Raw genomic sequence first — 26,798 nt, 5'->3', positions numbered from 1 at the left:
TGGCTGTAAGTTATAGTAGGTATTTTTAGAGAAGTCTCTCACACATTGGTTTGTCCTGACAATCTGTTACTATAGCGGTGAAACTTTGTCCACAATAAGCAAGCTAAACTAGATGATGTCATTTACATTTGAGGACAACACTAGAATTTTCAGGAAGATTTCTTCTTCTCTTTCAGTCAGGGTGTATTACAGTCATCACTTGGTTACTCTACTGGTACTGGTAACTGTAAACAGCTCAGACAACAGCGATAAGCACACTGCATTCCTATGGTGTAGTTACAATAACTTGCATTTGTTCACCAGCAGAAAGCTTTTAGTGTGAAGTAACAGCAGGAAATGTTTAGTTAGCATCAGCTGTGACTCCTGGATACTGACAAAAACAGTAAAATTAAAGCTGTTGTCAGAAACAATGGAATCAGTCTTTCCTCTCCCATTGATCATCTCACAACCTCTCAGATTTATCTTGTGACCTTTCGGAGGGACCCAACCCCAAGTTTGGAAACCACTGGTCCAAACTAGTGCTAGAACTTATCTATATATAAAGTAAAACTAGCTCCACCTTGATGAGTCGTGAAATGATGCCGACACATTGATGCATCTGTATTAATATAATAACGTGATATAGAATAAAACATCACTCACAGGGGATATTTTACTGCAACAGTGAGTACTGTTACCTTTGATACTTGGTACAATTTGCTGATAATACTTCTGTACTTTCAAGTAGGATTTCAAATGCAGTAACATTTACTTGTAATAGAGCAAAAATTGGACTGCAGTAGGAAGTAGTCAGACTGGCTCTTAACAATGGACTGCAGCAACTGGAATCTAACAGCTGGAAGTGTTAGATTAAATCCACCAACTGTTGGTGCTACTACAACAGGAAAAAAAAGAGACTTATGAATGTGTGTTTAGTTGTGGAGTGTGTGTACCAGTGTGTGGGGGGTGTCTCTCAGGTAAGATCAGGCTCTGGAAGTTGATGATACAGACGGCCTCGGCCCCGAGCCAGCGGTCAGACACCGCTTTAATGTAGTACTGGGAGGGCAAGGGCTCAAAGATGGGGATGGTGAACACTACGTGCTGAGGCTCTCCTGTCACCACCTAGATGCAAGCACATGCACAAATGCACACACAAGTTACAGGACACACTTTAATCGTGGTGTTGATAGAAGGATACTAAGTAAGTATATATTGAAGATACTGAAGATGAAGATCTGACCTGTTTCTTCTGCAGAAGGAAATACTCAGAGTGGTAGATGTGGTCATTGATGGGATCCTCCACCCATAACCACCATGGCTCACCCACTGACCCATGGACCTGAATCACAGAGAGAAAGGACATTTCAGTTTCTCACACTGCACTTCCAGTGGCTTTAATGACAAAATAAAACTAGAAATACTAGTCAAAAGTTTTAAAACACCCCGATTTTTGAAGAAGTTTGAGTCCAATTTGAGTCCCACTGACAGACCCTCTTCAATCTTCTTTAATCGTCATAAAGTTTTAATAAACTTAATGATGACAGCGGATAGAGGTAAAAGAAAAGCACAGCAAATGCTACATCATTGTGTAATTTGGGCACATGAAAAAGTTCAAATTCTAAAATATTAAATAATACTACAATGATAATACAAAATATCAGAACCGAATGTTTTCAATACAATTAACAAGATTTTCAAAACCCACTGCCAGTTTAATCTCAGGATAAAGAACAACAAACAGTACTCTCGGGGTTTTGGCGATATGAATCATAATGAGTGAGTGTGGTCTGTTTTCCTGGGTGCCATCAGGAAGGCGGCTCATGTGTCGTTACATGTGTCCTGGCTCTGCAGCCCGGATCAGAGCTAAGCCAGCCAGTGTTCCATTACCACTCTCCCATGATTGGAGCATGCATCGCTAATCGGACATAAACATTCATCTTCATATACAGCCTCCCCGCTACAATGAGCTTCCTATTCTGCTCAGATTCCACGACAAACTCCAGACTAAGCTTCCCATGATCCCCTCTGGTCTGTCTTCCCACTGAGGTGGAACGTGCTGGTGAGGTCTGGAGGCATTCTGGCTCTCAAGGACAGATGGAGATTCCATGGCTTCAGGAATAACAAGGTAGGAGGAGCTGCTCTTCTTATTCTCATTGTGAAAATGTGACCGTGGTTGTGCTAGTTGTGTCATTAAGTAGCTTTGGGATGTGATGTTGAACAGACAGGAGGAGGAGACAAACGCTGAATTCAAAACTCCATCCTTCCCCGGGCTTGCTGACGTGCAATGCCCCAGGAGGGTTAATGGTTACGTCTGGCCAAAAAAGCCAAAATTTACGATCCATTGAAAATAAAAAAAATATTTGGTCCACATTTCCCAGACCCTGAGCCATTCTGAGTCTTAAAATGTGGCTCTGAAAAGTCTGAAGCTTGTTCCTTCATGGAGGACAGCAGCTGTAGTCAATCAGCTTGGATTCGCAGGGTAATCCACTTCTCCACTGCTGATCTCTGTGTTCAGTATGTTCCAAACAATCACTGCTTTGCAAATAAATAGCTAAATATGCTGCCACTGGTAGAGAAATGAAGAGCCAGCAGTGCAACAGTGAAGCAACATTTAGCTGTGTCTGATGCAGTGGGTTATAGAACAGGACTGGTTAGAGAAGTTTTCAATTATTATTTATTTTTTGAATAAATCAGTATATTGAAGGAACCTGTTTGTTTTGTGTTATCAGGTTACGCAGGGACTTGAACAAGTTGTGGACAAGAAAACCATGATGTCCTTCACCACTCCTTCTCATGAGTCCGTGTTCAGTGCAAATGTCAGACACAGGAAAGACAGATTTTGTAATGAAAGATGAAGAAGGTCTCACAACTCTTCTTTTCTAAGGATTTGTTTTCGGTCTAAACTGTGAGCTATGTTGAGCTTAAATACATCAAAGGTTTGAAGACGAGTTAGAAATTTACTGTTTCAAGAGAAACAGACAGAAGCAGTGTGGTCGCATGTAACTGTACAGGTCGTCCACGTTTACCTGGTCATTCCAGCGAAAGTCAGGTGTGACGACGAGACGGACACGTAGGACGGTGCGAGTGATTGGCTGGATGGTGGCCTCCATTGTGATGGAGGGGATCTGATGGACACACTGTTTGACTGTCAAGCCGACGTTGACGTGGTGCAGCATGTGACCTGGGAACAATACAATGGGCATTAATCATAATTATAATATAATATAATTATAATGTGATTCTAATAATTATTATAAGTGAATCTGATGTAGTGCATTCAGAACATTTAATGTGAAACATCTGTCCAAGAAGTCTTTGGTTAATTGATGATAGCCTGACACCTAGTGAGGTTCATTTCTGGATGTTTTTACCAATCTCATCCTTTCTCATTTCCTTTAGTTTGTCCACAGTGAGCTTCTTCTCCTCCAGGCGGTTCAGCACAACGTGACTCAGGCTGGGGAACTGGCGAAGAGGGTGGGCAAAGCCCCATAGCCGCTTGTCGATCACCTTACAGAGGGTGAGAAGTCGGTACGTCATGGCCGGCCACCGTTTCCTCAGAGCAACCTCAAACAATGCCCTGATGATCCGAGCAGCATTCTGTAAGAATCCAGAGAAGGGACAAAAAAAAAAAAAAAATCAGCTGAATCAGCATCCAGCATCTCAGAATAACATAAATTACTGTTGCGTTTTCAGACAGATTATTTCCTCACTAAACACTAAACTTTTTGAAAAAGTCACTTGCAGCAGCTGGATGGTACAACATGCTGTATTCTATTGATTAATCATATGTGATCACGAGAAGGGTCCGGCTGGGCTCAGATGTCCGGGCTGGCCACAGCTGCTCGCTGATGGATTGCATGTCAGTTCTAGAGGGGAGGTCAGGTGGCAGTGTTGCTGATAGACTGCTCAAATCTGGCCATGCTGTGATTAATTTGGTCAGGTGTTAATGTGATCTGATTGTCAAGTGACGTCTGAACGCGCTGTTATGGGAGATTATTTAAATCCGGCTGTGATGATGGGCGGGGGAGACTGAGAGATCTGGGCTAGACACAGGAAAGTCTGAAGTCCGGGGAGAAGAGATGGACCAAAAAAAAAAAGGTTTCCTGTTAATCCTTGTTCACACTCCACTACTCCATATCACAGTACTGCCTTCCACTGTATTAACTACCACTAAGCACTGCTGCAGCCCATCTGTCAAACACTTCAACTGACTTCCAGTGGCTTCACCACCACTACCACTATGTTCTCTGACTTCCACTGCAAAACTATAACTACTACCTGTGTTTTCAACACTGTAAAATCAACTATAAACTTCACAACAGTACATTTACTCCACTTTCTTCATATTAAATGTATTAGGTACAAAAAAACCCCCCCAAATCAATAACCACAGTAACAACTAGAGTAACAATAAAAACTGTTTATATAGTGAAAAAAACAGACAGGCCCTGATAGGGGCTCTCGAACAGTTTCTTTCCACCTTGATATCATTGTTAACTACACAGAAGCCTGTATTCTGTCTATAACTGAGCATTTTAACACTGCATAACCAGGGACAAGAAAATGTAACTGCTCTGAATCTGACTATACAGTGTTAGGACACTCCCATGATGCTGCTGCAGACCTAAACTGCTGCAGAAGCTGTAGAAACATTTAGTGTTGCACAACTGCTAAAGCAATTAGTCAGTGTTTGTCACTTTGTGTGCGACTGTGGACTTGATTTTAAATCCTCATTGCTCCACTATAGTTGCCATGCAGACACGTATCTGAAATGAGTCCTATTAGTGTCAGGAGGGAGTGCGTCCAAGCTATGTTAAGTGTTTAGCCACATGGAGTCAGACAGAGTGAGAAATGAAAGAAAAATGGACAGAGTGAGGACGGAAATGAGGACTGAGGAAAGCAGGAAGAAGTGTTTGTTTCTGATGTGAGTGTGAAACACATACATAAAAAATACATTTATAGATTTCTCATCATTTTAACAGGATAAAGTCACGATGCTTGGCCGCTGAATTACCGTATTGACTGTAAGTAAATAACTGTGCTTTGTTCATTATTTGGACCTACAACCTGTTACCTGGATCTGTTACTAATTCATTTGACAGAATATATTTAACCCTCAAATCTGCCATTTGCTGGTTTCATTTATTCATATATTGGTGTATCTTGCAGTGCAGGTGTGTGTGTGTGGTGTTCCCTGTTCCTCACCTGTGCCACGTACGACAGGTCAGAGATGAGGGAGAAGCTGTCGACCTCCCCCCGGCCGATGTACGTCTGCAGCAGAATGTTGACCTTGCCGTAGCCGTTCTCCACCCCGCCTGCAGCCGGCAGCTCACAGTAGTTGCACAGCAACTGCTCCAGCTCCTCCATCTCCTCCTCACGAACCTCCCAACATACATCACCACCATCGTTAATGTTTTTGTATTAGTGAATTGCAGTCACAGACTGTGGGCAGACTGCTAGTGTGGGCTCAGTTCAGTTTGTTTGGTGGGTGACTACAGGTTTATAATTAGCACTTTAATTGTGAACCATAATCTGGACAGTAAATGGAACTATTCTGTTGAGATCTCAGGGCTTAGCTGAAGCCCTGACTGTCGTAGTTGTAGCTTATATGTGATGATCTCTCACCTTTAGCTGCTCAAACTCCTCGGCCTTGGACACAATGCTGAGGATATCAGCCTCTGTTCGCTGAGAGTTGAAAAGTTCATTGAACGTCTTCACAGGTGGAGGGGAACCAAACAGAAGAAAAAAATATGAATAAAATATGTTACTGGTGTGTTCCACGAGAAAAGTTCATATCAATGTGACCCATGTACTGCGCAGAACATTTTTATACAGTTGTACATCACATACAAAGGATGTCTACACACCGATATGAAATAAACTCAAGTCTAAATCAAGTTTTATCTACTGTGGATAGACCCTTGATATGATGGAAGCTGTGTTCAGTGTATTAGTACACAATACAAATAACGAAGATGTAACAGCCGACTAATACACTCAGTTGTCATATCTGTCACTTCATGTCTATCCATATGCCAGTCACCCAGCAATTTAAATCTGTCCTGTGTTTGGCATGGCACTGGTGGTCTCACACTGAGCTAACTCCAGCTGGAAAGGTCTACCAGGGACGTGGTGAAACCCTGCATGGTTCAGCTGCATTTCTCACAGTCTACCTCTATGGTGCTGTATCTGATGTAGGAGTGAGTCTACCTCTATGGTGCTGTATCTGATATAGGAGTGAGTCTACCTCTATGGTGTTGTATCTGATGTAGGAGTGAGTCTACCTCTATGGTGTTGTATTTGATGTAGAAGTGGCTGGCGGTCCTGCCGAGGTCAGTGGAGGCGAAGTAGCCCGTGCGCTCCTCGAAGCGGATCATCCTGGCCTTATCCAGCTTCCTGCCGGACTCCACCACCAGCTCCTTCCTGTAAAGCTCCAAGGAGGGATCCATCTGAAACGATTTCAATGTTTCATTTGAAGCCACCCACGCATTAAGGTATACAGGGTTCAAATATTTACCTATGTTCCATATGTTCCTTGAGACTTAGCATTATATCTGGTTTTTCTCATTTCTATATTTTGTTTTGAAATTTTGGTCATTTTGAAGAAAGAATAAAAATAATATAATAATAATTAAAAAAAAAAACATCAATCTTCAGAAGCTACATTCTGCTCCTGTGTAGGAAACATTCAAATTATCTGGTGTTTCTTTTGTTAGGAAATATTTAATACATGAGGCTCACTCAGTCAGTCAGAGGAAAGTTTACCATTATATTATTTAACTGTTACCTTTGTTCATTTTTATTGTTACCCATGTACTTCCATTATTATATGCACACAAATCTAGAACACAACCTTACTGCACAATAAATAAACAGCAGAAGAAGAGCGGTAGCACTTGTTGATCACTGACCTGATAAGCCTTGTGGTTGATGCCGTATGCCAGGGGGTTGGCCCTCATCCGAACATAGAAGTAAGTATAACTGAGCCACTTCACCGCCTCCTCCACATTGGTGACTGTGCCCAAAGCAATCTGAAGTAGGACAGAGAAGAGGAAACTCAATGGTCTCTGTCGCCATCTAGTGGACACATGAGGAAACTGCAGTCTCAACACAAAGTGTCCAGTCTTCTGTTGTCTTTCCACCAAAACCATAATTTATATGATATACCTGATATACCCTATTTTTAAAGAGCACATATTGTGGTCAACAATTAGCAGAAAAAAAATATGGTACCTGTTTTTCTACGATCTTTTTATTCAGTTTTCTTGATTTCTTGATCATTTATTTTTTCTTACTTTTTTATTTTCATTACTTGACTTTCATTACGTAATTTATTATTTGTTTCATTCCTCTTCCCCTTATGGAATGAAACTAAGCTGAATGAACATGAATACTGAGTATTACATTTTGACTGTATATCGGGAAAACAAACAACAGTTTGCTGATGCTATTGTGCTGAACTAAAATTAAACACGGACCCTTTTAAAATTAGTTCAGCTTCTGAGTGAGGGAATGCCAGAAAAAAAAGAAAGAAAGTTAGAGTACCACCCATCAACAGTAATACAAAAAATGCAGACAGGTAATGCAGACTGGTGGAGGTTTTTTATAACCCACACAGGTGTAATATTACACTGGGACCTCATGTAATTAAATTCCCCCCAACATCATACGGGATGATGCAACTTGCTGAAAGTTGCTCCGGTTAAATCAGTCGAGATTTGACTGAATCTTCATCCCAACACAGCAAATGATGGTTCCACCAAAAATCCATCTGTGAGCCTTCCTCTTCACTGTTGCCTTTATTTTTCAGAAAAGACTTGAAAATAGAATTGAAAGAACAAAGACAACTTCAGTGTTAGTCCTGTCCAAACAGGGAGCACAAGGACTGACCTCAGCGTTGAGGTTGTCGGCGAGGCTGTCCAGGAACTGGCTCTCAATGGGGTTCTGCTGAGTGAGCAGGGTCAGGTAGTGACTCAGCTTATCGTGGGTGGTGATGATGGTGCCCTCGCCGTACTTGTCGAACTGGGGACGACCTGCGCGCCCGAAAATCTGCATGACATCCAGGATGCCCAGATCCACCATGGTACCGCGCTTGGCGTCATAGATTTGAGTACCCTGTTCCAGACATAAGAGATCGACGAGGATTGAAAGAACTGGAAACATATGTCATTACAGGTGAGTAAAAAGCTGCTGATTTAAACTGTGCTCAGAAAACTTGTTACAAATGGTGTTTCCCCTGCAGTGACAGAACAAGAGGAGAACTCAGTATTTAATCGTGTAAGTAATTTACAGACAAGTGTAAGAGCAATTAAATCTAATCTGATCTAATCAAAATTTCAGATGGACTTAAAACAAATGAAAATGCCTAATCAATGTTCAATTTGGAATTTCTGTGCACTGGCACCACAAATAGCATCCTAAATGTACTATGGAAACTAAGGCTATGGTAACTGTGCAGTATATAAGTTAAAGGCTACTCTACTGTCATGGATAAGGTCGTGCATTTAATGTAATGGTCAGTTAACAGACTGCCTCTTCACTGGGCTCGAGCAGATTTGATGCCAACCAAGTTTAAGCAGGTTCATTCTTTTTTTTTTTTTTATATTATTGTAATTACTCAAAATTGGTAAATAGGATTAAAAGCTATTAAAAGCACAACAGTGACAGTGTTGTACTGGGTGACATGTTCGTTCATCACTACTTCACACTTGAAACTACATATTTTTGAGCTGTTACAAACATATAGAGAGATTTACATCCCCAGTAGGAACTAAATTAAGGAGTCACTTTAAAGTCCCTGTCTATTACAGTTATACTCCAGTGTTGTGTTTTACCAAAGAAACTTGTAATTAATGAAATTACAGCAGAGTCTTTGAAACGTTTGAGATCCCTGAAGGTCTGAGAATCTGGGGGCAGCTGCTTACTTCCTGCCTGGCTGGTAATCCAGAACATACAAGCAAGAAAGAAAGGAACCAAGAAAATCAAATGGTAAGGACCTTGATGATGACTGCATGGGCCGGCAGGTTCACTCCCCAGGCCAGGGTGGCAGTACAGACCAGCACCTTGAGGTGGCCTTTGGAGAACATGTTCTCCATCAGGTTGCGGTCAGACCGCAGCATGCCAGCGTGGTGGATCCCAAAGCCCTCTGGGAACATCTCCTTCATCTGCTTGTTTCTGGAGCGCTGGATCTGAAAGAGGTGGTAAGAGCGGTTAAAGGTTTAAATACACAGGAAAAGGAGAGGCTGAGGGAATGAATGGAAAAGAAAGGAGCACTGGGTATTTTGGATATCAAAGGTCGGTGTTGTTTTTCCCAGAATAACAGCCACAATAAAAAAGAAAAAACAATGTAGTATACAATGCACTCTGGTACAAGAACATTAAAATGTGCAAACAGCTTCGGCTTCACAAAAGGTATTACCAGCCTATTGAGACGGATTCTAATTAACTGCACGGGGGTGCCATCGCTGTAGATTCAAACAGTATCTGGAGCTTAAAGCCTGCACACACACACACACACACACACACACACAGACAGACAGGCACACACACACACGCTGAGTGAGATCGAGATGTGTGCCGGTGACTGACAGCAGGGCTGTGACCTGGCCAGGCTCAAGGGGAGCCGTCATCAGAGGGCTTTATCTCTCTCTCCGGGCATCTAAATGGAGGTCAATACCCAGCAGGCCTCTCCAGCGCAAAGAGAAAGCCCATTACTGCTAGCAGCTGTCTGCCTCACACACTCACACACACTCACACACACACACTCACACACACACACAGACTGAATGTTTTGGGTGGCAGTGAATTTCTGGATTTGTATGCAAACCCTGTGGATGCAGGTGAAGGACAGAGACCTTAAGTACCCAACTGTGCAGCAGGTCTACTGCTGTCTGACTGAAGACGAGAGAAAATGTCACATAAGTGCAAAGCTAATTGATGAAAGGGTTTTTTTTTTCTCCATAATGTGAAAACAGTAATTATTTCATTTTGTATTTGTCTTTTTGGCCAATTCTGGTCTATACAAGAGTTTGTGTTGCTAGCGGTTCCCACCATTATTCGGCAGCGTTTGTGTAAACATAATCAGACAATGCACACAGAGCAACAAGTCGGAGAGAGGCTAATGCTGATTCAAGGACATGATCCCTCACTTGTTTCCCAGCGGCCATTTTTTTGTTTGCTGCAGCAAGATGCCAGATGCACTGATGACTGAATCAGGGTCAGGAGAGCATTGTCTCACTGACATCACATACAGCATCTTTAATTCAGGCTGAATTGGTTCAGTTTGAAAGATGCTTTTGGGGAAGTATGACTGTACGTGCAAATCACGCAACCACGCCCACTCTTCAGCCCCACCTTTGGATGTGGACTCTCAGAACAGGTACGTGTAAACACTTCTGTTGTACAACCTCATTTGTTTGAAACACTCTGAAGAATTTAATATTTCACTCACAAATATTCTAAGCATCTTCTGAACAGATCTAGAACAATCCATCTTCACTTTCGAAGAGATTTTGGAAGCGTATTTGTTATGCTGTTACACTTCCACTCCCATCTCCGTGCTTGGAGCAGAAATTTATTCAGATGACAGTCCCGTAAAAAAAAAAGATGCATTGGAACAAAAAGCAATCCTGCTATGCTGTCTAAAGCCATATAAGTTTGAAAATAAGGGCAAACTGTGGCCTGGTGAGAGTCCTCAGTGCCAGGTTGAGCACTGCGCTGCTGAGATCCACGCCAGCAGGGAAAGGTGGGTAATTGAAATGCTACGGCTGAGGCTTTGCTTTGAGGTGTCAGAGTGTGTTACAGCCATGCTTCCAGCCTCTAATCTAAGGTGAGTTAGCACTGATGTCTGCTGTGCCATGGCTGTATCTGAGAGGACAGTGACCTAAGCTCCTGATCACGTCCCATTAGGCCTTGCTGCTCGGTGCTGCTCCTGCTGCAGAGCATCACTCTGTCCACAGACAGCCAGATGCCGGCTCCACTTACTGTCTATCAAGGCTGCGACTACGGAAAGGACATCAGCTAATACCAGAGATGTAATAAACTATTCAGGAGGTTGTCAAACCTTCTCTAAGGACTTCACTAAACACAGCTAGGTGAAACTAACTGCTTTTCCATTTCTGACGATTTAATTTGAGCATCTGATCTTTGAGAAATGTACAGGAGCAAAGAAAAAAAAGCATTTTCCAGAAACGTGGCAGCATCAGTATTTTTGTGCAACCTATCACAGCTTCACAGCCGAGATTTCAAACCGTAAAAATCACACCAGAAATGTGGCAAATGATACCGTGGCTCCAGTGGCGGATAGATAGCCTCTGTCTAACAACAACACCACCAACACCGACTCTCATGAGCACCAAAACTCTTCATTTACTTAGTTAAATGGAGACAGGGTGGCTAACTGTTGTTCGTTTAGTGGCCCTTGATAGTCATAATGTTTGGTGCTCAAAAAAAAAAAAAAAAAAAAAAAAAAGCCTGGCTGTTAATGTTAGATAGGCAGGAGAGAGTGGGTGGATGAGTTTTTTCCACTCACACCCACTCCTACTCCGCGTTTCTATCCCAACCTGCCTCTTTCTCTTAATATCCCATTCCTGTTTTAGCTCCATCTGAGGGGATATTTACTAAACCTACTGCTCTGCCGAAGGAAACTGCCTCCTGCTCTGAGCAGAAATAAATGTGGGAGATTTCTGGTAGTTCTTACATTTTTGACAACACTGTTGCTGTAAACAGATTTAAATATAAACAGACCTATGAAATTATGAAAAGTATTTCATTGGCTGCGGTCTTGAAAAATACTCAGGCAGGAGGCAACGGTGAATCGTCTTTTGTGTCGAGCTCATTTCATTCTAAACGCATTCGTTTGCTGTAATGTTCTCCACTGCTGTCAGTTTCCTCTGCTGTGGTGATCAGCTGGCAGTGATAGATCAGGCTGAGTCATTATTTGTATAAATGTCGATTCTCTGCTTCCTTTTTTTTTTTTCCCTGCCTCTAAACAGCAAGGCCTTAAGATGCATGTTACATAAGCCCAGACATTTCCTTTTTTCTCTGCACTGATTTTCTTCCTTTTTACCTGAGCTGAAACTGGATGCAACCTTTAGAAAATATTGAAAAATGCCACAAATAACCCTTACGAGTCAGTGCTGTGTCGCGTTTGACTCCGGAGACGATCTATCGCCACTGAAGTCTGCAGTCATGAGAAAAGTAAGCAGACTGTCCCACTTCTATCGGCTCTTTACGTTGCAGGTCTATCTTGCTTGAGTCTCTGAGGTGTGAAATTCATTTTTGTATTGTCAACTTGCTTGAAAAGCAAAAAAATAAAATACATAAATATTTAAATATATATATAATATATATATATTTTTTAAATAAATATATCGTCAAAAACACGTCTAAACAATGTTGAAAGTGTGTGTGCTGGTTAAGACACTCTGCTGCTGGAATGCTTAAAGAAGAAGTCATTTAAACTGTGACAGAGACGTGAAGGGGCCACGGCAAGAACCACATAAAGCCGCATCTAAATCTGGGGTGAAAGTTCAAATATTTTTGGAAGCTAATTTAAAGTTTAACACAGTTGGAATAAATGAAGCAGGCATAGGGGTCATGTTATTCTGCATGAGTGTGTTTGTTGATGTGTTGTTTGTCTAGACAAAAAAAAAAAAGACAAAAAAAAAAAAAAAACAAGTATGTGACACCAGTCCTTTGTTCTTGAACATGGTGGGTGGCACAGGAGAACAGCTCTCTCTCTCCTGTCAGCTTTTTTAAATGCTGATGAAGAAGTAATTAAAGAGGAAAATGGACTTGCTACGCGCCACCATGATAACACGCAAGGCCTCTCCCTGAGGCTATGACACTGCAGATGAGCAGCAATACAAGAATAGTCAGAGTGGATGGAGACGTGCTCGCTTTTCTTCACACTGTCCCACTATTTTATAAAGTGTTTTTTTTCTATTTCAGTCAACCATGTTTTTATTTTTTTCATTTGTGTTATGTGTGTTTGTCACTCCACTGTGTCATTTCAATTTCCACCAGACTTTGAGATGTGGCTCGCTGTTGTTTATCAGAGCACCGGGAAGCTGGTTTGGCAAGATGACACGTTGTCAAAGATCTGACACAATGAAAGGGACTGGCAGTGGACAAGACTTGTTAAAAATAGCACAAATAAAAAGCTATCAAAACATTAATGAGCCCACTCTGGCTGCTGCTGCTGCTGCTGCGGAGTCCCTGGAGGCTTCACACCTCACAGGCATCAGTGTGTCTTGTCAACCAAAATGACATGAAAGCTCTAACATCTAAAGACTACAGAGATGGAGAGTTGTAAGAGGAAGATGTCCTCACAAGCAGAATGAAGGTGTATCAGTATATCTGTTCTCTTTCTCTGCCTTTACATCATCGCTAATTCTTTCTTAAGCGATCTGCGTCCCTATTTTAACAGACATGTAAGCATGTCATGTATGCCCACCACTGAAACAAGGACAGTGCTAAAGGTGTTTCTTTCCAGCCCTCGCTAACCCCATGATAGGTCGGCATTATTATCTGTGTAATGGACCCATGGGACCACAAGGTGTCTCTTAACCTCCACAGTAAAGCTGCCTTTCCTCTGGTACCAGCCACTCGGTTTCATCTTCGAGAACTGGATATTAAAAAATATGGATGACAGGGGTGTGGAGAGAAGAGAGGTGAGAGGACGGTAGAGGCTGGACTGTCAGAGCCTGGAGCAAATGAAAGTCAAACAGGGGCTTTTGGATACAATACACTCTGGGGAAAGCCGTAGGCTGAAGTTTCCTGCACGCAGGTCGAGGCAGCATGCACCATGCAACATGAAAGCACATGCACCGCTCATCTGCTGTTTAAATAACCTTTCTGAAAACTACAGTGACCAGCTGGTTAAGGACATGAAAAATGAAACTGTGCATTTGTGACCTAATTCTAAAGGAGAATATCTTCAGTAGAGCAATCAGAAAGTCTGAAAATATTTACAGACATAATATATTTTTGTTTCATTATTATTTCACTATACTGAAGACTTTGCCCTATTTTAACTTTCCAAAGCAAAAATTACCCAATATCTACTGGTTCCAGTTTCTCCGTCAGGAGGGTTTCAGGCTTTCCTTTGTCTTATACGACAGTAAACTGAATCTCTTTGGAAACTGAATGTCTTTTTAGATGTGAGTTGGACAAAACATGTAACAATGACAAGACATCAGATATTTTCTCTGACATTTTACTGACCAGATGATTCATCGGGAAAACATCTGGCAAATGAGTCAGTAATAAAAATAACAGCTACCTGCAGCTGGAGTTCTTTCTTTTCAGGTTTTTGGTGATTTCAGTTTCTGCCTCCTCAAGCATTCCAAGTTGTCGAGCATGAGGCAAACAATTAACATTTAAATGTGCAACTCAAAATGCACCACAGACACTACTGGCTCCTGGTAGGGAAGCAGTACTGTGCTACCGGTTGATTTTCAGTAATCACACTTCAGTAACTGTAAATGTCATCTTATGTTCATTACATTCCTCCTTATGTCTATGAAACAGAATCTGAGGGCATTATGTTTCTACGTTTCAAAACAAATCTGGTGCTAATTAGCTGTACATGCACTGCATATGAACAGGATTTTAGATCTGGTTATAACATAATGTAATTGTCTAGAATGAGAAACCCTTTATTACACTACAAATTACTAGTTTTGCTCAGACACAACCTCTTCAGATTGTTTTATTGTCAGCTGTATCTGTTGTGGGATTATTCTCCAGACTGAAGCTGATCAAGACCCAGGTAACAAACAGGTGCTGGAGCAGGACGGTTCTCAGACGTCCTGCTGTTGTCCAACGAGAGGGACCTCCCAGATGACCATAACAAGGTCATTACCATTTACAAACTCATGGACAAAAGAAGGATTCTCCTTTGGTTTCACCAATCTTGATTCACTTTCACACATACACAATGTTTTCTTTACAACACACTATTTAAATGCTAAGTGAACACATAGGATCAAAGGGCAGTAATGTAGGACTATTGTACAAAATGCCATTTTGGATAGTGTTTTCCAAATGTTTCCATTATTTACTCAACAGCAGTTCATAGCCATTGGCTCACCAAAAAACAGTAGTTAACAGGAATTGATTGGAGTGGGTGCATTAAGATTTCTAAGCTTGATTGACAGCCTCTCTAACCCCTGAGATAAAGCCAATTAAATAACATTAGGAGAGACTAAATATAGTGGAATCACTTCTGACTTTTAAAGCTGGATAAATAAATGCTAAATTATATGACTGACCTTAGAGGTGCTTTATTTTACTGCATATGCATATTGGAGATTAAAAAACATCTATAAATATTAATGTGGGGGGGGGGGGGGGGGGGGCGCAATTTCCAGAGTGCAAATAAGCTGTGCATTATCTCTGTGTGGGCTTAGAGTGGAATCAACCTGACGCCCCCTTCCTTTGCCGGAGCAGGCCAGACTGACAAACACTCAAAGACGGACTAATGGAGCGGATAATACTCACATAATACTGTGTTGGGACACAGGCAGAAGAGCTAGGAGTGAATTAATGCACTGTTAGTGCAGATTAATTAATGTACATTTACTGTAGGCGCAGTTGCACAATTGCTTTTAAGGTACTGTTTCAAAGACTAACCAGGCCACGACGCGCATTTTTTTTTTTTGTCCCCCGACATAATCTCTAGTCTCTATTTCCAGTTTTAGAAAGGATGAAAAGTGATCTGATTTGTATACATATCCCATTTAAATAGAGGGAAGATTAGAGGCGCATCAATCTTGGCTCAGCCCCAGGGAACAAAGGAAAAGGTTACTAAATTTATCACTCTGCCTTCTGTTGCAGGAGATTCAAATATGGGAGTTAGGATCTGACTGACTGTCCTCTGGGGGAGAATATAGCTCCCTCTCTGTATACTCTCACAGCACAGTGACCATTAATTACACACACACACACTGTTCTCATTCCTGCACACACATGCAATATAGCACCAAAAGCACAGTTAACAGCAATGATGAGCAGTGAATCAGGATTCTATTGTCTTTGTATTGTCAGATCTGTTCTCTTTGGCTTTGTCAGTTCAGTTCCCATAACCAAACAGTAAGTGGCTCTCAGTGTAAATGTGCAGTAGTATAAGAATGTGGAGCAGGTTGGTCCCTGAAAGTCTGTCTGCATGGATTCAGGTCTAAAAAATCTTAATTGCCACAAGGGCTTCCTTTTGAAAATAATTTGCATTGTATTTTTAGATATTTCACAGCTAAAAAAAAAAAAGTGGCTCAAAGTTTCATATTGTTTCTGTCCGTTGTTTTTGCTGTATGTCAATAATTTTCTACGTGTCTCTAAAGCAACATGTGTCAAACTTCTTATTATTATTTAATCTGCACTTTTACATGTGCAAGCTTGTTTCTGCATATTTTTGTCTTGAAAAAGAAAAAAAAAACACCTCTTATTATTTCTTCTCTAATCAGTTTTGAAACCCACATCACAGACCATCATGTCTAATGAATGCTGCCCCAGAACTTGAACTTTCAAGCTTGGAAAATGCTGAAACGACTCTGTGGGAAACCAAAATACCCTGACAGTGCTAACTGCTAACCGTTAATCATATACACACAGTACATGCATGTGTGCTAAGGCTATTATGAAGACGATTATGAAGGTTTATCAATATCACTATCTAAATGAGCATAAGAAAACAATCTTGCTAAACACTGTTAAGAAGCTGAAATAGAACATCAGCGACTTCTCTGCTATTAAACGGATTAAAGACAAAAAGTTGGAAGCGTCTCTACCTGCTTCTCACACTGGCCGTAGTCTGGACCCTGGTCTGGTTGAAAGAAGCATATTTCTCCATGGTTCTTTGCCATCTCGATGAGCCCCATGGCCGTCCTCACTGTAGCGTTACGAGCATGGACAAACACCATCACCTGAAACAAACAAAGATACAAGGTGAAGTGGGTCACATCAACACAACATATGATTCTGCAGAGAAGTTCGGCTGGTTCAGAAATCATCTAATCTCCAGAATTTCAAGTTAAAGTCAACCGGTTCAGCAGTTACTGCCCAAACCCCATGTAGATGGGTCCACCCTTCTTCCAGCCATCCATAGACATACAGTGTCTCATGAAGGTGTGGTTGCATCCCAAGTCTATAGAACAGTAATACGTCTTTTTGTCATAGGTTCTCTGAGTGTGTGGAACCCTGCTGGAGGGCCATTCTTCCAAAAGATATTCCCTCATTTAGTGCTTGGATGATGGCGGTGGAGGGCGATGCCGAACACAGCAGTCCAGAATCTTCAGTAAGTGTTCATAGGATTGAGATCTGGCGACTGTGAAGCCCACGGAATATGATTCACATCATTTTTATAATTTTAATCAAATCATTTGATGAGCATTGGCGCCCCGTATGGAATCATCTGCATTCATTATGTTCCTTCACTCATTTATTCTGGTTTCTCCTTCAGTTTGTGGTGTGACTGTATGTATATACTCTATTATGTTCCCCACATCTCTATCCCTGGGTAAGTTGTTTGACTTGAAGGATAGGTTCAATACTTTTTAAGTACAACAACAGTCAGGTGATGAATCTCCACCCAAAACAGGTTTTATTTGCTACTTGTAACTTTTTTGTGTTGAAATATGCTAGAAGACTAAAAAAAAAAAATACTGCATGCCTGCACACACACATGCACACATATGCAGCAACCCAGATGTGTGTATGCTCCAAACACAGTGGGTCCGAAGAGACCACTGCAGCAAATGTTATTTATTGAAGGTGTTTTATCAGCACTACTGAGCTGTGTGGAATCATTGTCGGCAGTAACCGCCGGCTTCTCCGCTTATTAAACTTCTTTCTGGCAGCATGCTTCCCACCAGGAGGGAGGCGGGAAAGGAAATTTCATCCATCAGATCCTCCCAGATGAAATTAATATATGTCACAGCCACTTCTTGACAATTTAATATTCAGCGAAAGGAGAGGCCTTCCCAGCTGAGCCGTGGCCTCAGCGGCCTCAACCTACAAGCTGGACGGGACCATTGTATCGTTTCAACCACAGAGATTAAAAAAAAAAAAAAAAGAAAGAAAAGTTGTCAGTGGTGCAGTACAATCAAGTTGGCTTGCAAGTTCTCAAGGGGTACAGAAAGACTCATATTAAGTGTGTCTCTGAGGAAGAGGGAAGGAGGGACAAGCAGGAAAAAGGGTGTGTGTGTGTGTGTGTTTGTGTGTGTGCCTGTGTGTGCACTTGCAATAAAATGATGCAGACAGGATAACAACCATGATCAATAGGGAGCTCAACCCCGTAGCAGATGGGAGCTAAATGGTAAAGTCTGAATTCACAATTCTCATGCTCCCAATAGGCCTTCTCAGGCTGTGGAGTGGAAGCTGAATGAGTGGAGGGTGGTGGTGGGGGGGATGGGGTAAGGAAGTGGAGGGTAACACTGGGGGAGATAAGGACTTCAGAGACTTTAGATAGCAGGTGTTCATTCCAAAAAGTTCACAAAAATATTTACTGCAGGAGTTTCTATTCATGAAAAAGTTTCGGAGAAATATTTTCAAGGGAAATAGGAGTTGTATTAAAGATGTGCTGCATTCTTCACGCTACACCCACATCGCTCTCTGCCTCTTCATGTTGTCCTCGTCCAAACATTTCATTGTGACAACTTCAGTAAAACCATAATATCTGTTGTGTTAAATAAGAATTATTTGTCGTCATGTTCAGGAAGTACTCAAAATTAAATTCAACCTATCATCAGCTCATTCTGCTCTTTATTTGGTTTGGGAAAGTTTACACTCAAGCAACTCCTTCCAAAGTTGCATTAGGTTGTGTTACATTTAGACTTCTGTTTTTTTTTCGTCAAATAATTTTCTCTTTTATAAGTCATGAACAAAATATCATCAGCATAAATGGTACAACTGTGTTGCATGTACAAGTATGGTTTTTTTTCTGCAGTAATAATCAAAATCAATCAAAGATTATGCCAAAACAAATCATTTGAATCAAGTAGTTCTACCCTGCAACACCCCCCGTAAAAAAAGTCGATGAAGACTGACATTTTGGCTGGGAGTCTTTTAGGATTAAATCATATACAGAATGTAAACATTACATGAATATTTAAGACCATTTTAAATGCTTATTTAAGAAAAAATCATATCAGCTAGAACCTTTATAAAATCAGCTGGAGGCAGAGTTTTCAATAACGCTAATACTCAGCTGTGTTAGCATTAGCAAAAGTTTATGCCACTGTTACCACTGTGTTACCACTGTGTGGGAACAGTGGTAACACAGTGGTAGTCTAGTCACTGCTAGTCACCAGCTTTCGTGTTCATCCTTCTGGCACTGGCGCAGGAAGATGATGTTTGAATTCTTAATCATGCAACTATGAGCACAACACCAAAACTATTTGAATCACTGAAAACAACTTGGGTATATTTTTGGAGGGAATCAAACATAAGGAAGAGCCCTTACCTGATGACCGGCTTTAACCTGCTCCAGAACTTTGTTGTAGCAAACCTCCTCCATGTCATGAAGCTGCTGGATCTGAACAGGACACACAATCCCAATGAGCAATTAAACTTTACTGATTACTACAACGTTCAAATTCCTTATAGTAACTAATGAATCCCAGGTATATACTATCATTTAATGGTGACACTGTTTAAAAAATAACTTAAAATGTAACTTTGGCTTAATTGTAGTGTAGTTTCACTCACTGTTTCTGATATTGTGTCTATGTATGTCTCACCTGGAAGAACAACAACTATCTGTGCATGTGAAAACTGCCACAGTTCCATAGGTTTGTAATTACACTGATCATTTGTTTACCTTGCTTGTGGTTTTGATGCCAACAAAGGTCTGTCCAAGGGGCACTGGTCTGAAGCGACTGTCAAAGAAGAAGAGGCCAATGTAGGGGTTGACATGGAGGAAGGCAGCCACATCCAGGTAGTTGGGCAAGGTGGCTGATAGGCCCAGGATCCTGATCATACTCTGGGTGGACTCCACCTAACTCATCACACAACAACACAGAGATACAATTACACCAAACTCTATCCTCTGCATTCATCCAGGCAGAAGGCATTGGTTCCTGAAATGACTTTGATGAAGTGACATTGACTTGCTGGTCAAGACAGGAAAAGGCAATGTGTGCAGTGAGGGGAAAAAAAAAAAGTCAGAGAGGATTGGAGTGACTCTGTGAAACACACAGTGTTCGTTATACACCACCATTAAGACACAAAATCACAGGGATAGTAATTATCTTGAATTATGTATGTTTACCAGGGGTGTTTGACAATCAAGTCAAATACTCATAATTGAAATGGCAAACTTAGCATAATGTATAGTACATTTCCACAGCACTAATTTTATTCACTAATTAGTTCCAGAGGTTTTGCTCTTTCTTTTTTGCTGTTGAGCTGCGACAACATAGTAAAGATGTTATCGTCAAAGACAACATTTTTAATTTGAAACAGAAGTTTCAAATTAAAAGCCGTTCAGGAAAGAGAGGTATTATGTCCTCTGGACAACTGCACCACTGGAAACATCTGTGCGCAAAGCGGAGATAAGGAGCATAGAGACTCTAATGTAGAGGTTCTCTCTGCAGGTAAATACAGGATATATCCTTGAGGATTTACAGTAAATGTGTAGGTCTGCACAGCTGCATCTATTTAAAAGAGCAACACTGAGATGTGGTAGTGCTTTAAGACAAAGATGCTACCTAATCCTATTTTTCATGTCATATTACATATGTATTAGTAATGACCATAGTTTGATGAAAATATAGGTTGCCTAACCTTAATGCGTGGACATATTGGGGGGTAAAAGCAAAAAGAACGAAACCGGCTGATGGTACAGTGGAAATTTGTCAGCAACAGAGAAGACCTCAATAAGATTTCTGGGGCGGTGGGGGGGGGGGGGGGGGGGGGGGGTGACAAGGAAGATTGGTAAGGCCTTTAATGTGATGCAGTACCTGTCAAACCATCCCATCAAGATAAGGTCCAGCCACTCCCAGACCTGGCTTGCACCACACATTCCCACCAGCACTGTGGAACCTCCTTACTGCAGATGTACATAATGTTCACCTACAGAGAGTCACAGTCTGTAGTTTTTTTTTTTTTTTTTATATTACCTTTTACTTTGAGCAAATACATGTGTTTAACTGCTTCTCTTTAAAAGAGATGAAGATCCCATGTTTCAGGTAAGTTTGTGGCATCATAAAAAAAAACTGGGACAACATGAGGAAAATGTAATTAACAGCTGAATTTAGAATCAGAGTGGTTAATGAGCTCAATTAAAAAAAAAAAAAATAGGTCACAATATTAAAATTAGACATTTCCAATTTCTGTACAGTCCTCTGTGGCTTTGCACTGTGATCCATGCACGCCACAAAGCTACAGAGGAATGCCCACATTAAACTAAAGAAAAGGAGTATCAGTAATTGTCAGAATCGTCGGATTCGCACACACACATCTGAAATGCCTGGACTTCCAAGCCCCTTCTAGCAGGATAGACAACAACACACTCACAACTGATTCCTGCCTCTACCAAAAACTACTAAGCTGAAGAACAAAGAAACAACTGTTTGGAATAAAAATAACATCAGCATATTAGTGTGAAATATGTGAAATGAGAGGATACTGTGCTAAATGGACAGATTCTGCAGATCTTAAATGCTCCACTGTGTTCACCTGCTAGTCACTGACTGTGTCTGTCTGCCGTTGGCTGCAGTCAAAAACAGTACCATGAGAGGGGAGAGTAAACTGAAAGAGTGAAGATGTGGGCAGCTGGAACAGTCCCCCTATAACTCACTGTGCAGCTCTGCACAGCCACGTGAAGCTGCAGTGATAAAGATTTGCATTTAAAATCAACAGCAATATGTTTTTCTAGCAACAATTTTGGACAATTATTAATATTATAATAATTGTTCTGTTAAAGAATTAATCACTATGAAAAATGTCAATATTATCTTCCTTCATATGACCAGAGCTAAGTGAAATATGTGAATTTGTAATACTGAGCAATCTGACCCTTCAGGTAGTCTTATCCTTGGTCTGCATTTGTTTTGTTTTTTTTCTCTAAATCAAGCTGTTTGCTTTTTCATCTTTAGCGGAAACAAGCCTCAATTTGTAGCCGTAACTGAACACCAAACTGAGTGAAATCATTTTTTAAATGATTTTGTTTTTGTACTTCGGTAAGTCTCGCTTTGACAGCATCGGGGCAGTTTTGTCGTCCGGCCAACGAAATTGCTTTCATTGCTATTCAACAAGTCTAGTTAAGGAAAGTGAGTGTAGCAGAGTTCAATCAGACTATGATGGGCCGAGGAGCCACAGCCACAGATCCTGCCTGCTTTCAGAGATGCTTCTCAGCCTTAAGACTCTGCTGCGTCCCCTGGAGTGAGGCCGTCAGATGAGAAGCCCCGCTGTCAGACTCTCGTTGTTTTGGCAACCGCAGCTCCCCGGGGAGGCGGCCCTCCCTGGGGAGCTGCGAGTGAAGTCACCTCTTTATTCAAGGAGAGAATATGGACAAGAATGTGTTTCGACAGCGAACAAAGATAACAATCATTTGGACTACTCAACCCCATAAAAACTACATTTCATGCTCATTTTATGGGCATTAAAAGCCACGTACCTAATGCACCTCATTATAAAAGACACACCTGATGTAAGCTTAAGTAGAGCATACATGCTCTTTAATAAATACAATACTACAACAGAGCAACATTAAAGGCCTATGTGCTAAAGGTTAGAAGGACTTTATCTGGAATGCAGTGCATAATTGCTGGAAGTAAACCCAGCCAAGGAAATGTAGTCCAAAACAAAGCTCTTCCAAAGCAAAACATCAAAGTGATAACTGTCTCAGTTTGAAAATATTAGCATAAAAAGGGGGACAAATACCATTTAGTTTACAGGGATTTCCATATTAATGTGTCTGAAGACGTGAACTTTAAGCACCTAGCACATCAGAAGCGGCCGCCGTAATTCCTTCAGCACAATCACTTATAGCGGTCCGTCAGGTGTGGCAATAATTGGACAGAGAGATGAAGGAAGGTTGGGGGAGGGCCTGCCAGGCGTGCTGCTGGCACCCAGCATCTTTTGTTGGAGGCTGAGCCACGAGCTGTTTACAAATACTTACTCAAGGACAAACAGAAGCATGCTGCCCCTGTGCCACTCACATATAGATATAATTAATGAGAGTAAGTCAGACATGTTCTGTAGTTAGAATCCTCTGCAGCTTCTGCAACAGACCATACCTGCTTTTATACTCCAGGTCACCATGTTCAAAATTCTGGCAGGACACATTAGAGTTTAAGGGTAGTGGTATTCTATATTTATCTTCTTATTAACCAAGCCCGTGTGCAGGCCAAAACTAAAAATGAACTGATCTCACCAAGTATTGTATGTATATCCAGAGCCTGACAGAACCTGCCACAGAGCTCCATTGTTGTCCAAAAATTATTAAAAGCCTATCAGAACCACACCACTGCACCAGGTGACATGTTCCCTCATGAACACATCCTGTAGTTTAACTGTTTTAGGAGCACTGGGCACTTTTTTTTTTTTTTAAATTAAGCTATACATTTGTGATCTGTATTTAGACATTGATGTCTTCAGTGGGGACTAATGGACTTGGAGCTAAGAGCTAAAGAGTGGCACAAGTGAGAAATGATGGAAATGAAAGACTAATAGTCTGAGTTTATCATGCCATTTGCTGACTATAGAATAAAACCACACTTATTTAAAAACAACAGTCCACCTCTCTTCTATTAGTTTGTAATCTCTTCAGTGGAACAGTGTCAACTTTTAAAATCTCATCACAGGTTGCATACTTATGAGATGTGAGCAGTTTCACCAACATTGATTCTCCCCTTTAAATAATTTTTGAAATTGTTTGTTTTTTATAGCTAAATACTTGAAATGTGAAGAAGTGAAACCATTTCACACACACAAAAAAAGGAAAGATTAAAGTTTGGCAATATTTTCTTCTAAAAGTCCAACAATTCTCGAATAATTTCCAAGTTTTATGTTAATCTTTACCTTCACAGAGATTACTGTTTTTTGTACCTAGTGCTAAATTACACAGTTCGGCCCAGGAGACTTCCTAGGAAATTATTATAATCATACCAGCCCTGGAGATTTATCTTGTGACCCCATGGAGGGGTCTCAACCTGCAAGCTGCAAACCACTGCATTAATGCCTTTAATTCCACTAAGCACAGCTAAAATGCTGTGTGTTTATTTTAAACTTCGCCTCCACTTCTTTTTAAAATGTACTGACCGATGCCTTTATTTTTCTTTTGTCTTCTTTATTCTTCTTTTTTGCTAAACTTTTTCTTTTAAATCACTCATACTCCTTCCTCCTTCTTTCTTTCCTCTTTTTATTCTTCCTTTTTATCCTTCTTTACTTCCCTCCTCCTGTTTTATGTCTGTTTTCCCCAATCTTTCTTTCTCTTCCAACGGTCCCTCCATTTTTTTCTGTTGTTCTCTCCTTTCCTGCACTGGGACTTTCACTCTGTAGAATTCATGTTTCACAAGACAAAGCTAAATACAAAGTGGATTCAACAGATATTATTTCTTTTGAAAAGGTCCAAAGAACGTCACCTACTGAACTGAATATCCTTTATCTTTAGACCCTGTTAGCTCTCCTGGCACATCACAGTGCAATGGGAATGTAACCCTAAAAAGGTTAAGTTCCTATTCTTCATCCAATCCCATGCCCAGGTAGGTTATATGGCTTGGGTTTTCCACTGATTTGCATTGGATTGCAAAGGAGGTTCTGGAAACTGTGTCCACGTCCTGTTGTGTTCACTTTCAACAATAAAATATGACGGCAGAAATGGAAAGTCGCAGCTCCTGTGGAATGGGTCGTTGCCTCTACGAGGGGAAACAAAAACAAGTTTGATGTATGCTGAAAGCACATAAGAAATCAGAGCTGGGATGTCGTTTAAATCTATTGCCTGGAAGTGTTACGCTCTCCTGGTAACTTATGGCGACACTGGAGGAAAAGTGGAATGAAAACTGTGTGGCAACTTGTCAAAGTGAATTTAGGAAACATTATACCCCTGGAAAATATTAAACCTGTTTCACTATTTACAATGGCATCACTCAAATTAGTCTGTTACAGCGGCTGGAGACAAACCACTATGTTCTACAGTCACATTTCAGCCAGTCTGTTGTGGCTGCCCCGTAAACAAGCAGAAGGTGCAGTCAGTCAGGAATCATCCACTGTCGCACCGTGGATTTGTGTACTGTTACACCCCTAATTGCACGAGCGACAGCGCTGAGGACTCAGTGTTTACTGAAGTCCAGCTCTACGTCTGTGTTCTGAGCACCTGTGCAGTCTGCTGGCAAACAGACAGTCAAGAGGCTTCAAACTTGTGCACTGCAGCGCAACCTCCAGAGGTGTTAAGGTGTACAAAACACCCAGTCAGCCCTTCTTCAGTAATATCAGCTAAACCTGCAGATAAATGGGCTGTGAACCGAGTAAACAGCGGTCACATGTACGGACCAGTTTTCAATTACCTTGCAGTTAACCCCGCCAAGAGGTCTCTCCGTCGATGCACAGCGCAGCAGCTCATCCCCGCATTTCTGCCTCTCTGTTCCACTCTGCCTTCCTCTCTCTGGTCTGAGCCCTTTAGCATACAGCTGTTATCGTTTCTTTTAAAGACTTCTCATAATGCTGAGAATTGGTCCATCATACCGTTCGTCCATTCATCATACTACTATATGCCAATCAACCACTTTCTTCTCTACCTTTATTTATTTATTTATTTTTATTTTGGCTTAATTATGTCTCCTCTAGAGTTTTAAATAATTTCCTAATTTTATTATTGTGTTCCAGTTCTTTTCATTTTATCATTCAGAGTGTTCGGAATCTGTCAGTATAACTGCTGAATCCTTCTTTTGTTACCTTTATGAAGTTCAACGATGACAAAGATGATGAGATGTTAGTGCAGATGATGGTTTACAGGTCAGGTGAATCAATTATTAACTAAGAGTTTCTATAAATAGCCATAATTGGACACATGAGTCATGTGTAGGGACGGCTGCTCTCGAGTTTGTTACCAATCTGACCGATATTCACCTCGTCTTCACTGTTCTGTTTATTTTGTGGTGTAGCATGTGTAGACACCTGCTCTTTTAGTCTCAAACCTACACAGACTTCACACATTCCTGGATGTTTAGAGCAGCAAAATCAAATCTTTCACAAACTAGGTATTAATTGAATCATCTCATCCGCTGCCCAGCACAGAGAGAAAAGGGGATGCCTTTACAGAGACATTTTCAGGATCAAAATGGAATTCACAGGGCACGATGGCTGAGTCAGTGGTGGTGGTGGGTTCTAAAAATATCCCTTTACATCTTATACATCTTCTCCATTTATTAATTTCCTCCCATGGACGAGCGCGCATGACAGCAGCTCATCAGGAAGGGATATGGGGGACACTGAGGCTTCCTCACTCTGTTTGCCCGTCTGAATTCACACAAGCACTCTTAATATGTGAAATGTCCAGGCTGGCTCCTGCACAGAGATCTGCCGGTCACCATCAGGGGAAATCAACTTCACAGACAGTGCGCTGACTATTTTTTTTCTTGCAGCAGCATGGTGCCAGTGGGACAGGACTCACGCCGTCTATGATATGTTACTGGGACTCCTTTAGGAAAAGTGTGCTGTTGTTAATTTACCGGCCAACTTGGCGCTCAAGTAACTAAAGACCAAATATGAAGTAACAACTTGGCAATCCTAACTGATTTACAGGAAGAGTCTGCTCTTTATTTACTCACATCACGGCATGATGTCAATTATCCGATGAGAACAAGACACACACACAGTGA

General features: G+C 41.2%; 1 protein-coding gene across 2 annotated transcripts in view; it reads right to left on the bottom strand.

Moving 5' to 3' along the window:
* The window catches only part of ascc3 (activating signal cointegrator 1 complex subunit 3), a 113,613-nt gene that overhangs the window by 28,346 nt on the left and 58,469 nt on the right, over positions 1 to 26,798 (bottom strand). For both annotated transcript variants that reach the window (XM_041044617.1, XM_041044616.1), the window contains exons 12-24: positions 19,796 to 19,972; positions 19,439 to 19,510; positions 16,767 to 16,901; positions 8,976 to 9,167; positions 7,870 to 8,094; positions 6,891 to 7,010; positions 6,264 to 6,428; positions 5,605 to 5,691; positions 5,185 to 5,361; positions 3,351 to 3,576; positions 3,006 to 3,160; positions 1,220 to 1,318; positions 933 to 1,101 (exon numbers count right to left, since the gene is read on the bottom strand). In XM_041044617.1, coding sequence (XP_040900551.1) covers positions 933 to 1,101; positions 1,220 to 1,318; positions 3,006 to 3,160; positions 3,351 to 3,576; positions 5,185 to 5,361; positions 5,605 to 5,691; positions 6,264 to 6,428; positions 6,891 to 7,010; positions 7,870 to 8,094; positions 8,976 to 9,167; positions 16,767 to 16,901; positions 19,439 to 19,510; positions 19,796 to 19,972 — 1,999 coding nt within the window. The remainder of the gene's footprint in view (positions 1 to 932; positions 1,102 to 1,219; positions 1,319 to 3,005; positions 3,161 to 3,350; positions 3,577 to 5,184; positions 5,362 to 5,604; positions 5,692 to 6,263; positions 6,429 to 6,890; positions 7,011 to 7,869; positions 8,095 to 8,975; positions 9,168 to 16,766; positions 16,902 to 19,438; positions 19,511 to 19,795; positions 19,973 to 26,798) is intronic.

This window comes from Toxotes jaculatrix, chromosome 8 (assembly GCF_017976425.1).
Source record: "Toxotes jaculatrix isolate fToxJac2 chromosome 8, fToxJac2.pri, whole genome shotgun sequence".
Taxonomy (NCBI): Eukaryota; Metazoa; Chordata; class Actinopteri; family Toxotidae; genus Toxotes; species Toxotes jaculatrix.
The sequence above is the reverse complement of the archived record's forward strand: the minus strand, read 5'-3'. Positions and strand labels throughout refer to the sequence as shown.